The sequence below is a fragment of the Salvelinus fontinalis genome, chromosome 2 (assembly GCF_029448725.1).
Source record: "Salvelinus fontinalis isolate EN_2023a chromosome 2, ASM2944872v1, whole genome shotgun sequence".
Lineage (NCBI taxonomy): Eukaryota > Metazoa > Chordata > Actinopteri > Salmoniformes > Salmonidae > Salvelinus > Salvelinus fontinalis.
In genome coordinates, this window is record NC_074666.1 from 9,063,250 (window position 1) to 9,077,325 (window position 14,076).

General features: G+C 47.1%; 1 protein-coding gene across 3 annotated transcripts in view; it reads left to right on the forward strand.

The window, feature by feature from the left end:
• The window catches only part of LOC129811381 (contactin-associated protein-like 4), a 201,452-nt gene that overhangs the window by 173,424 nt on the left and 13,952 nt on the right, over nucleotides 1-14,076 (forward strand). For 2 of the 3 annotated variants that reach the window (XM_055862637.1, XM_055862647.1), the window contains exons 19-20: nucleotides 518-742; nucleotides 12,834-12,967. In XM_055862637.1, coding sequence (XP_055718612.1) covers nucleotides 518-742; nucleotides 12,834-12,967 — 359 coding nt within the window. Of the gene's footprint in view, nucleotides 1-517; nucleotides 743-3,194; nucleotides 3,755-12,833; nucleotides 12,968-14,076 lie in introns of those variants that run through there. The other variant, XM_055862656.1, reaches the window with a different exon arrangement.

Below are 14,076 nucleotides of genomic sequence, written 5' to 3' on the forward strand. Positions count from 1 at the left end.
GGGAAAGTGCTGTCAAATGACTTATGTTTCACTCAGAGACAAAATTGAAACGGTTTTAGAAACTATAGATTGTTTTCTATCCAATGGTATTAATTATATGCATATAGTAAGAGCAATAATTGAATAAGAGGCAGTTTAATCTGTAGAGGAAATTATGCTAATGCGAAAACAGCACCCCCTGTATTCTCAAGAAGATAATACAGTTTCTTCTTCTTTTTGTTGAGTTTAGTTACATCATTTCTCAATTTGCAGTAAGTTAGACAGTCACATGTGCAGCCAGACTTATTAGCCACTCCTTTTGCCCCATCTCTTTCAACCATGCAGTTTTCAAATTCCTCATCAATCCATGGAGCCTTAACAGTTCAAACAGTCAGTTTCTTAACAGGTGCTTGCTCCTTATTAATCACATCAGACAACCAAGTATGTTTAACATCATCCACATAAGAGTCACAGCAAAACCATTAAATTCAAACCAGAAACCACCCCCCCCCCCCTCTTTTTCTTCCTTGTCCTCCAGAGGTCTCGGCTGACTTCAAACCTGGGACATCGGTCCAGTACACATTCAAGGAGCCGTATGAGCTGAACAGGAACACCAGCACCCAGTCCTCCTCCATTTACTCTGACCTCAAGCTACGGGGAGAGAACGTGTCATTCAGCTTCCGTAGCTCCCAGAGCCCAGCGCTGCTCCTCTATGTCAACTCCTACTATAGAGAGTACCTGGCTGTGCTGCTCAATAGGAATGGTAAGAGGCGGAGTGATTTCAAAATCCAACCTGTGATATTAGTTATGTTGTATTACTACATTTAGAAAGGTTATTACCAATGACTGTAAGTGAGAGCGAGAGGGGGTGGGGTGTTGGGGGAGAGAGAGGGAAGAGATAGAGAGAGGGTGGGGGTGGGGGTGGGGGAAGAGGTTTGGGAGAGGGAGAGGTGGGGAGAGCGTTGGGAGAGAGAGCGAGAGAGGAGAGAGAGGGGGGTGGGCTGAAGAGGGTTGGGAGAGAGGGGGGAGATAGAAAGAGGAGGGATGGGGAAGAGAGAGGGGGAGATAGAGAGCGCATGGTTGGAAAAAGCTGCTGAACTGATCAGGTCCTCATCTCACTGCTCATTTTCCTCCACTAGCAGATTAATTTGGATTAATTTGAGTCTCCAAGTCAAATCAAATCAAAATCTAATTTTATTTATTTATTTGTCACGCTGTCTGTGTGGGTGGACCAATTCAGTTTGTCCATGATGTGTACGCCAAGGAACTTAAAACGTACTACCCTCTCTACTACTGTCCCGTCGATGTGGATAGGGGGGTGCTCCCTCTGCTGTTTCCTGAAGTCCACAATCCTCTCCTTTGTTTTGTTGACGTTGAGTGTGAGGTTATTTTCCTGACACCACACTCCGAGGGCCCTCAGCTCCTCCCTGTAGGCCGTCTCGTCGTTGTTGGTAATCAAGCCTACCACTGTAGTGTCGTCCGCAAACTCGATGATTGAGTTGGAGGCGTGCATGGCCACGCAGTCGTGTGTGAATAGGGAGTACAGGAGAGGGCTCAGAACGCACCCTTGTGGGGCCCCAGTGTTGAGGATCAGCGGGGTGGAGATGTTGTTACCTACCCTCACCACCTGGGAGCGGCCCGTCAGGAAGTCCAGTACCCAGTTACACAGGGCGGGGTCGAGACCCAGGGTCTCGAGCTTGATGACGAGTTTGGAGGGTACTATGGTGTTAAATGCTGAGCTGTAGTCGATGAACAGCATTCTCACATAGGTATTCCTCTTGTCCAGACGGGTTAGGGCAGTGTCCAGTGTGGTTGCGAATGCGGACCTATTGGGTCGGTAAGCAAATTAGAGTGGGTCTAGGGTGTCAGGTAGGATGGAGGTGATATTGTCCTTGACTAGCCTCTCAAAGCACTTCATGATGACGGAAGTGAGTGCTACGGGGCGGTAGTCGTTTAGCTCAGTTACCTTAGCTTTCTTGGGAACAGGAACAATGGTGGCCCTCTTGAAGCATGTGGGAACAGCAGACTGGGATAAGGATTGATTGAATATGTCCGTAACACACCAGCCAGCTGGTCTGCGCATGCTCTGAGGACGCCGCTGGGAATGCCCTCTGGGCCTGCAGCCTTGCGAGGGTTAACACGTTTAAATGTTTTACTCACCTCGGCTGCAGTGAAGGAGAGCCCGCAGGTTTTGGTAGCCGGCCGTGTCAGTGGCACTGTATTGTCCTCAAAGCAAGCAAAAAAGTTATTTAGTCTGTCTGGGAGCAAGACATCCTGGTCCGCGACGGGGCTGGTTTTCTTTTTGTAATACGTGATCGACTGTAGACCCTGCCACATACCTCTTGTGTCTGAGCTGTTGAATTGCGACTCTACTTTGTCTCTATACTGGCACTTAGCTTGTTTGATTGTCTTGCGGAGGGAATAACTACACTGTTTGTATTCGGTCATGTTTCCGGTCACCTTGCCCTGGTTAAAAGCAGTGGTTCGCGCTTTCAGTTTCGCGGGAATGCTGCCATCAATCCACGGTTTCTGGTTTGGGAACGTTTTAATCTTTGATGTGGGAATTACGTCACTGATGCACTTTCTAATGAACTCGCTCACCGAATCAGCGTATTCGTCAATGTTGTTGTTGGACGCAATGCGGAACATATCCCAATCCACGTGATCGAAGCAGTCTTGAAGCGTGGAATCAGATTGGTCTGACCAGCGTTGAACAGACCTGAGCGCGGGAACTTCTTGTTTTAGTTTCTGTTTGTAGGCTGGAAGCAACAAAATGGAGTCGTGGTCAGCTTTTCCGAAAGGAGGGCGGGGGAGGGCCTTATATGCGTCGCGGAAGGTAGAATAACAATGATCCAGGGTTTTACCAGCCCTGGTAGCACAATCGATATGCTGATAGAATTTAGGGAGTTTTGTTTTCAGATTAGCCTTGTTAAAATCCCCAGCTACGATGAATGCAGCCTCAGGGTGTGTGGTTTCTAGTTTACATAGAGTCAGATCAAGTTCGTTCAGGGCCGTCGATGTGTCTGCTTGGCGGGGAATATATACGGCTGTGATTATAATCAAAGGAAATTCCCTTGGTAGATAATGCGGTCGACATTTGATTGTGAGGAATTCTAAGTCAGGTGAACAGAATGACTTGAGTTCCTGTATGTTGTTATGATCACACCACGTCTTGTTAATCATAAGGCATACCCCCCCGCCCCTCTTCTTACCAGAAAGATGTTTGTTTCTGTTGGCGCGATGCGTGAAGAAACCAGCTGGCTGCACCGACTCCGTTAGCGTCTCTCGAGTGAGCCATGTTTCCGTGAAGCAAAGAACGTTACAGTCTCTGATGTCTCTCTGGAATACTACCCTTGCTCGGACTTCATCCCTGTAGACACTAGGCTTGTCAGACACCACTGCCTCTTAATTCATCCACAGTAACATGTGTGGCATTGTCGGTTGTTCTAAGAGAGCACATGCAAGATATCTCAATAAGAGTAAAGTGCAAAATATGTCTTTCTTGATAGTAAATATAGTCAACATATCTAAATACAAAGGGACAGTTTATCAACTTGCCATGCCTCTTTTTGATTTGATTTGGATCTTCTGTTTGTTCTGTATTAGATGTGATATTAATGAGGAGAATTTGAATATAAAATGAATATATTATGCCTGGTAGCTAGGCTACTACTAGTGTCTCCAGCTACACAGTAAATTCCTTTAACCCTTGTGTGGTGTTCGGGTCTGTGGGACCCATTTTCAATGTTTACTCAAATAAAAATTACACAATTCATTATTTTTTTCACCATGAGACTCATTGGCTTTGGCTCAGTTTCTGTGAAGAACATGTAAAATAACAGATTTTCATTAAGTGCATACTGTGGACCCCCCTACACATTTATATTACGTATGTGGTGTTCAGGTCCACTGGACCCGAGGGTAATAAAAGTGTAGAAAGTGTGTGTGTAGGTGAAAACAAGTAAAAATGAAACAAAAGTTTGCTGTGTGCCTTCACTCTGTCTTCCTCCTACCTGGCCCTGCTGTTTCAACATAGCACCAAGAACCTGTCTGTCTTCCTTCCTGTCTGCCGCTTTTCTCAAACTATTTACCCTTTGTAGTTTGTGAAACTACCGAATGTCTTGCGGGAACCTGCACAATGTTATTACAATACATTATTTAAATACATTTTTTTGATAAAAATTCTGTATTTTCCCACACTACCCCAGCCAGGTGCAAATTGGGGGAGGGACACAAAACATAAATAGCTTTGCATGTGTGGCTCCTTACAACAATCAATCAGTATTACAAAAATAATCTCTACTCAGAGGGCCTTAGAATTATTTTGCAGAGAGAGAAGCTAATGTCCCTGTCAATTCGGAGTCTGACAGTGAGCTAGAAGAAGAGGAGGAGATTGACCCTCAGCCAGCCCCAGGACCAGCCCGTCAGCAACCAGCTCATCAACAGCCTGCAGGAGGAGAAATATGGATGTCAAAAAATTGTGAATTTGAATGGTCTACCTGCCCAAGGAGTGAGCCACCCCGCATGGCTGCCAATGTGATAAGGATGCAACCAGGGCCGACGTGGATGGCGGTTACAAATGTGCAGGACATAAAGTCTTCTTTTGAACTGTTCATCCCAGACACCATCCAGAAAATAATTCTGGACTTGTGTTTTTGGAGAGAAATAGAAGGAGATGGACCAAACTAATTTACATGCATACTTTGGGGTTCTTATCCTTGCTGGTGTTTTCAGATCCAATGGGGAATCCACAGAATCCCTGCGGGATGCAGAAACTGCACAGAACTTTTCCATGCAACAATGTCTCTGGAAAACTTCCACATTATTTCCAGGATTATGAGCTTCGATAATCAAGACACCAAACCAGCTCGTCGGCAGAGAGACAAGATAGCTGCAATCAGGTCAGTGTGGGACAAGTGGGTGGACCGCCTTCCCCTGTTTTACAACCCTCGGCCCAACGTTACTGTTGATGAGCAGCTTATGCCATTTAGGGGCCGCTGCCCCTTCAGGCTGTACAAACTGTTTAAACCCGGAAAATATGGAATCAAGATCTGGGCTGCCTGTGGTGCTGCTTCCTCATATGCGTGGAACTTGCAAGTGTATTGTTTTATATATGTTTTATTTAACCTTTATTTAACTAGAGAAGTCAGTTAAGAACAGGGACGCCAGATGGAGGAGCCCCTGAGAAGAACCAAGGGATGCAAGTTGTCCTGGACGTGACAGGGACAACCGTGGCCATAACATTACATGCAATAACTGTTTTACTTTGCACAAGCTGGGACAGGAGCTCCTCGAGGAACCTGACGATGGTAGAAACAGTACGAAAAAACAAGTCAGAGCTCCCACCTCAGCTGTTGAATACATGGAACTGGCCTATCAATTCCTCTAAGTTTGTGTTCACGGCCGACACGTCCCTAGTGTCCTACATGCCAAAGAAAGGCAAAAATGTGGTACTCATGAGTACGCTGCATAGGGATGGTAGAATCTGTGGCCAGGAACATAAAATCAGAAATCATAATGGATTACAATGCCACAAAAGCAGTGGTGGACAATTTAGACTAGCTGGTGACTGGCTACAGCTGCAAAAGAAGAACCCTACGCTGGCCACTTGTGATATTCTTCAACATGTTGGACATCTCGGCGTATAACGCATTTGTCAACTGGATGGCGTTGAACCCAGATTGGAACAGAGGGAAGCTCCAGAGGAGATGGCTCTTTCTTGCAAGGCATTGGTAAGACCTCAAATCCAGATGAGGCCACATATTCCAAGGACCCCAGCTTCTGCAGCCGTTGTGAGGAGGATACTGGTGCCCCATCCGCCCGACCCACAGAACCAACAACTTCAGTACCGGAAGTAAGTGTGAGTGATGTTGTTGCATGTGTGTGTGTCTGACTCTCCTATCTTGGCCTGCTATGACTATATATGTGAGTGAGTGAGTGAGATGTTAGTAAAATTCCTGAACTAAGTGTTTTCATCATTCTAGATTGCAGCCGGTAGCAACAAGAAGAAGCGTTGCGATGTGTGTGGACCCAAGAAGGACAGGAAAACAAGGACACATGCATCAAGTGCAGGAAATACATTTGCAACACACACACAGTAAAACTCTGTCCCTCATGTGGTTTGTAGACCGGGGGCTCATTTATCATTTCCATAAAATACTGAATGTATAATTAGTTCTTCCAATTTGTTCAGTTCAAAGCAATAAACATCAATAGTGATGAAAACCATGTTTCATTTATATTTGTTTGAGATGTACGTGATTTATTCCACCCGTGTCTTGATTATAATAGATTTTTGTTTACAAAAATCATATTTTATCAAAAATAACGACTAACGCTTTTATTGATAAATGTGATCTAGCAGAGGTAAATGGCAAATATTAACCATGTATGCTGTCTATATTGCTTGTAATTGATATAAGTCAACATCTAAGTATTTTTACGTAAATTGTTATGGCTGTATTGTTTTAAAAACCCAATAATGTTGTGGGTCCATCAGACCCGTGAACATTGGGTGAATAACAAAAACATGAACACCACGCAAGGTTTATGTAGATACTGTTAGCTACAGCATGTTCAAAAACTAACTGCAGAGGTTAAAGAAACTCAAAGTGTAGTAGGTGTTTAAGAAGTTTGATATTCTCTACTGTATAGAAGTTGCAGTAAGACTGCCTCTACATTACCATGTACTGTACTACAGTGGAGGCTGGTGAGGGAGGGGACGGCTCACTTCATTCCAGCCATTAATATAAGCCGGCCTCCCCTCACCAGCCTCCACTGCTATGCTGTATGTCTAACGAATATGCAAATTCAGAAAGGTTGCTTCTGATACATTTTTTTTATGGTCCTGAGAAGTGTGATGGACTGCCAAGTGCGTTACCGTGCAGTGTACAGTCATCCAGTTAGTTAACGCACTTCTTCCTGAATGATCGTCCATTTAGAGCTCAGTGAGCGGTTGTTCTCGGAAACCCTGGATAGCTTCTTCTCCGAGTGGTCAGCGACGCCCCACTGGCAGACTCTGCCACTCTGCCCATGTCAATGTGTGACAGTAATTGTGGCCTATCTAATGTGATGGCCCTCTACTTGAATAAAGGAATGCGCCCTTTCCACTTATATAAGAGTTTCTTTTTCCCAGGGCACAAATCATAAATCATAAAATGAAATACTCCTGCCCTTACAGTGCCTCAGTAATTGTAGACTTTCTGATATGATAGCCCTGTGCTTTAATCAAAGAATGGGCCATCTCCCTCATTTATAAAATAGTTGTTTCATTTGTCCAATGGCGCAAATCATTTTAATGTCTATTTAACACTCTTACCCTCTCAAAGATGATTTTCTTTCACCTGGATGTGTGTAACTAATTCATGTTTTATTAACACTGAACAAAAATATAAATGTAACATGCAACAATGTCAAAGATTTTATTAAGTTACAGTTCATATAAGGAAATCAGTCAATTGAAATAAATGCATTAGGCTCTAATCTATGGATTTCACATGACTGTGTATACAGCTATGCATCTGTTGGTCACAGATACCTTTAAAAACAAGGTAGTGCCGTGGATCAGAAAATCAGTCACTATCTGCTGTGACCGCCATTCACCGCATGCAGCGTGACACATCCCCTTCACATAGAGTTGATCAGGCTGTTGATTGTGGCCTGTGGAATATTGTCCCACTCCTCTTCAATGGCTGTGCAAAGTTGCTTGATATTGGTGGGAACTGGAACACGCTGTCGTACACGTCAATCCAGAGCATCCAAAACATGCTCAGTGGGTGACATGTCCGGTGAGTATGCAGACCAGGGAAGAACTGGGACATTTTTAGCTTCCAGGAATTGTGTACAGATCCTTGCAACATGGGGCCGGGCATTATCATGCTGAAACATGAGGTGATGCGGCGGATGAATGGCACGACAATTGGCCTTAGGATCTTGCCACGGTATCTCTGTGCATTCAAATTGCCATTGATAAAATGCAATTGTGTTCGTTGTCCATAGCTTATGGCTGCCTATATCATAACCGACCCCCACCATGGGGCACTCTGTTTACAACGTTGACATCACCAAACCACTCGCCCACACAATGCTATACACGCTGTCTTCCATCTGCTCGGTACAGTTGAAACAGGGATTCATCCGTGAAGAGCGTGCCAAATTCTTACAATTCTCCAGCCTGCCAGTGGCCATCAAAGGTGAGCATTTGCCCACTGAAGTCGGTTAAGATGCCGATCTGCAGTCAGGTCAACTTCAACAATAATCAACACTATTTAAATACAGACAGTGACTGACAAGACCCTGGTGAGGACAACGAGCCCGCAGATGAGCTTCCCTGAGATGGTTTCTGACAGTTCCTGCAGAGATTCTTCAGTTGTGCAAACCCACAGTTTCATCAGCTGTCCGGGTGGCCGGTCTCAGACGATCCCGCAGGTGAAGAGGCCAGATGTGGAGGTCCTGGGCTGGCATGGTTACACATGGTCTGTGCTTATGGTAGAGAAATGAACATTACATTCTCTGGCAACAGCTCTGGTGGACATTCCTGCAGTTAGCATTTCAATTGCACGCTCCCTCAACTTGAGACATCTGCAGTATTGTGTGACGAAACATTTTAGCGTGGCCTTTTATTGTCCCCAGCACAAGGTGCACCTGTGTAATGACCATGCTGTTTAATCAGCTTCCTGTCAGGTGGATGGATTATCTTGGCAAAGGATACATTCTCACTAACAGGGATGTACACAAATACGTGCACAAAATTTGACATAAATACGTTTTTTGTGCGTATGAATAATTTCTTGGATCTTTTATTTCAGCTCATGAAACATGATATCAACACTTTACATGTTGCATTTATATTTTCGTTCAGTATAATATTTGTACCCCCAATCCCTCCATGAAGAATTGTAATTATGTTATTGTAATTATCATGAAGGGCTTTCATGTTGGCGTAAAGATAATAAAAAAAGACACCTTTGTATGAAGTGATCATTTGTGTGCTGCAGCATCAGTGAGAATGTGTTTTTTAAGCGATGTAATACATTTCCAATTTGTCCATTCATCTGAATGTGAATGATTAGTTTGGTGCTGACTGACAATACAAACACACTAGTGTATTACTCAGAGCCCCTCAGATAGTTAATTCCCTGCAAATTATGAAAATTAATTTGATTTATTATCTCTGTTATTGATAGGGAATTAGAGATTAATCCGCTTAGTACAGAGTTTTTAAAACTCGGTCCTGGGTACCCCAAGGATGCATATTTTTGTTTTTGCCCTAGCATAAAAATGTCCGTTAATTATGATCAACATAATAATTCCCATATCCTGTTGCTGCAGGATTATTCTCCTGCTGTAGCAAATTGGCTCAATTTAAGATCCTACATCTGTACTGCTGTATTTAAAATAAAATAAAACGATTTTCTGGGTACATTGTGAATGCTGCACATTTTGAAGTGAGATTGTAACGGGTGACGCTCTCCTCATCCTCGGATGAGGTGAGGAGAGAAGGATCCTCAGACCAAAACGCAGGCTTTGGGAAATAAGCCATCTTTATTAAAAATTACGATGGCACACGAAACGAAACAAAACACTTTCAAACTACAAAATAACAAAACGACGTTGACGAAACCTGAACATAAACTTACATAACTAAACATAAACTTACGTACAGGAAACAGACGACATCGAAACGAAACGAAACAAACAAACAAACAAACGCTACAGTCCAGTGTGGTACGAACATACATACAGACACAGGAGACAATCACCCACAAACAAACAGTGAGAATGCCCTACCTAAATATGACTCTTAATTAGAGGCAAACGCAAACCACCTGCCTCTAATCAAGAGCCATACCAGGCAAACCGAAACCAACATAGAAACAGATAACATAGAATGCCCACCCAACCTCACGTCCTGACCAACTAACACACAAAAACTAACATAAATAGGTCAGGAACGTGACAGTACCCCCCCCACAAGGTGCGAACTCCGGACGCACCAGCACAAAGTCTAGGGGAGGGTCTGGGTGGGCATCTAACCACGGTGGTGGCTCAGGCTCCGGGCGCGGTTCCCACCCCACCATAATCCATCCTAGCCCCCTCCCTTCAAGAATGTCCACCCTCTTTCTTCCCCCACAAAATCCTCCTAATAACATATCTAATAATGACAATACCGGGACAGAGAGATAAACCAAGACAGAGGGATAGATAAGACTATAGAGGTAGATAAAGATAGAGAGGGAGATCAGGATAGAGGGGCAACTCCGGACTGAAAGGCAGCTCCGGACAGAGAGACAGCTCTGGACTGATGGGCAGTTCTGGGTATCTAGCCTTTTCAGGCTGAAGGGCAGCTCATGGCTGACTGACGACTCTCGATGCTCATGGCTGGCTGACGGCTCTCGACGCTCATGGCAGGCTGACGGCTCTCGACGCTCATGGCAGGCTGACGGCTCTCGACGCTCATGGCAGGCTGACGGCTCTCGACGCTCATGGCAGGCTGACGGCTCTCGACGCTCATGGCGCTCTGACGGCTCTCGACGCTCATGGCGCTCTGACGGCTCTGGCTGCTCATGGCGCTCTGACGGCTCTGGCTGCTCATGGCTCGCTGGCGGCTCTGGCAGATCCTGTCTGGTTGGCGGCTCTGGCAGATCCTGTCTGGTTGGCGGCTCTGGCAGATCCTGTCTGGTTGGCGGCTCTGGCAGATCCTGTCTGGTTGGCGGCTCTGGCAGATCCTGTCTGGTTGGCGGCTCTGGCAGATCCTGTCTGGCTGACGGCTCTAGCGGCTCCTGTCTGGCTGACGGCTCTAGCGGCTCCTGTCTGGCTGACGGCTCTGTAGGCTCATGGCAGACGGGCGGCTTTGCAGGCTCATGGCAGACGGGCGGCTTTGCAGGCTCCTGGCAGACGGATGGCTCAGACGGCGCTGGGGAGACGGATGGCTCAGATGGCGCTGGGGAGACGGATGGCTCAGATGGCGCTGGGGAGACGGATGGCTCAGATGGCGCTGGGGAGACGGATGGCTCAGATGGCGCTGGTGAGACGGATGGCTCTGGCCGGATATGGCGCACTGTAGACCTGGTGCGTGGTGCCGGAACTGGAGGCACCGTGCTAATGATAAGCACCTTCCTACTAGTGCGGGGAGCAGGGACAGGGCACACTGTATTCTCAAAGCCTACTCTATCCCTGATGCGTGGTACCGGCACTGGTGACACCGGGCTGAGGACAAGCACATCAGGATTAGTAGGGGGAGAAGATACAGTGGGTTCAGGGCTCTGGAGACACACTGGTAGCTTAGTGCGTGGGGCCGGAACTGGAGGCACCGGGCTAGATACACGCACTACAGGGAGAGTGCGTGGAGGAGGAACAGGGCTCAGGATACGCACTGGTAGCCTAGTGCGTAGTGTATACACTGTAGGTACTAGGCTGGGGCGGGGAGGTGGTGCCGGAAATACCGGACCGTGGAGGCGTACTGGCACTCTTGAGCATTGAACCTGCCCAACCTTACCTGGTTGAATGCTCCCGGTTGCCCGACCAGTGCGGGGAGGTGGAATAACCCGCACCGGCCTATGTAGGCGAACCGGGGAAACCATGCGTAAGGCAGGTGCCATGTATGCCGGCCCGAGGAGACGCACTGGAGACCAGACGCGTTGAGCCGGCCTCATGACACCTGGCTCAATACCCAATCTAGCCCTCCCAGTGCGGGGAGGTGGAATAACCCGCACTGGGCTATGCACTCGTACAGGAGACACCGTGCGCTCTACTGCGTAACACGGCGCCTGCCCGTACTCCCGCTCTCCACGGTAAGCCTGGGTAGTGGGCGCAGGTCTCCTACCTGCCCTTGGCCCACTATCTCCTAGCCCCCCCCCAAGAAATTTTTGGGAATTACTTACGGGCTTTTTCGGCTTCCGTGCCAGACGCGTTCCCTCATAGCTCCGGTTCCTCTCCCCGGTAGCCTCTGCTCTCCTCCGTGCCTCCAGCTCAGCTTTGGGACGGCGATATTCTCCCTGCTGTGCCCATGGACCTCTCCCGTCCAATATTTCCTCCCAAGTCCAGAAATCCTTTCTCTCCTGTCCCTTACTCCGTTTAGTTTCCCTTTGCCGCTTGGTCTTAGCTTGGTGGGTGATTCTGTAACGGATGACGCTCTCCTCATCCTCGGATGAGGTGAGGAGAGAAGGATCCTCAGACCAAAACGCAGGCTTTGGGAAATAAGCCATCTTTATTAAAAATTACGATGGCACACGAAACGAAACAAAACACTTTCAAACTACAAAATAACAAAACGACGTTGACGAAACCTGAACATAAACTTACATAACTAAACATAAACTTACGTACAGGAAACAGACGACATCGAAACGAAACGAAACAAACAAACAAACAAACGCTACAGTCCAGTGTGGTACGAACATACATACAGACACAGGAGACAATCACCCACAAACAAACAGTGAGAATGCCCTACCTAAATATGACTCTTAATTAGAGGCAAACGCAAACCACCTGCCTCTAATCAAGAGCCATACCAGGCAAACCGAAACCAACATAGAAACAGATAACATAGAATGCCCACCCAACCTCACGTCCTGACCAACTAACACACAAAAACTAACATAAATAGGTCAGGAACGTGACAGAGATTGTTCAGTGGCTGTCTGCATTTAAACGGTGTTGAGTATTGTTCAAGTTTCATCTCTATGGGAGTTTCAGTTAACTTTAGTCCTGGACTAAAAGTGTCTTTCAAATGAGAATATCAGTTCAGAATGTTTTCAGTGCAGGAGTCTGTTTAATCTGTTTCTGGACAACTGTCCCATAATGTTTCTGAAAGTTACCCTGTATGAAAGTTGTCTCTATATCTCTCAAAGGTTACCTGGACGTTAAATACAAGCTGCAGAACAGTAGAGATGCTGAGGTGTTCAGGACCAGCGTTAGGAACCTGGCCAACGGACAACTTCACAGAGTCTCCATCAGAAGGCTTTCAGAGACTGTCAGTGTTCAGGTAATTTATTCCCTCACCGTTCAGGGAACTTATTATGTCACTGTTCAGGTAACTTATTTAACTTATTATGTTCCTATTCAAGTAACTTATTCTGTCCATGTTCAGGTAACTTATTCTGTCACTGTAAAGGTTGTCGTAGTCGTTCTCCTCCTCAGACGAGGAGGAGCATGGATCGGACCAAGATGCGGAGTAGTAGGTATTCATGTTTTAATGGCAAACCAACAAACACTACAAATTAACAAAACAACAAACGTGACTAACCTGCAACAGTCCTATGTGGCACAAACACTGACACAGGAACAAACACCCACAAAACACCAGTGAAACCCTGGCTGCCTTAGTATGACTCTCAATCAGAGACAAACGATACACACCTGTCTCTGATTGAGAATCATACCAGGCCGAACACAAAAACCCAACATAGAAATAGAAAACATAGACTGCCCACCCAAAACTCACGCCCTGACCAATAAACACATACAAAACAAGAGAAAATAGGTCAGGAACGTGACATAACCCCCCCCTTAAGGTGCGAACTCCGGGCGCACCAGCACAAAGTCTAGGGGAGGGTCTGGGTGGGCATCTGACCACGGTGGTGGCTCAGGCTCTGGGCGAGGTCCCCACCCCACCATAGTCACTCCCCGCTTCCGTATCCCCCTCCAAATGACCACCCTCCAACTAAACCCACCTAAATGAAAGGGCAGGATCGGGATAAGGGGCAGCTCCGGGATAAGGGGAGGCAGCTCCTGGCTGAGGGACTCTGGCAGGTCCTGGCTGAGGGACTCTGGCAGGTCCTGGCTGAGGGACTCTGGCAGGTCCTGGCTGAGGGACTCTGGCAGGTCCTGGCTGAGGGACTCTGGCAGGTCCTGGCTGAGGGACTCTGGCAGGTCCTGGCTGAGGGACTCCGGCAGGTCCTGGCTGAGGGACTCAGGCAGGTCCTGGCTGAGGGACTCCGGCAGGTCCTGGCTGAGGGACTCCGGCAGGTCCTGGCTGAGGGACTCCGGCTGGTCCTGGCTGAGGGACTCCGGCTGGTCCTGGCTGAGGGACTCCGGCTGGTCCTGGCTGGACGGCTCCGGCTGGTCCTGGCTGGACGGCTCTGGCAGGTCCTG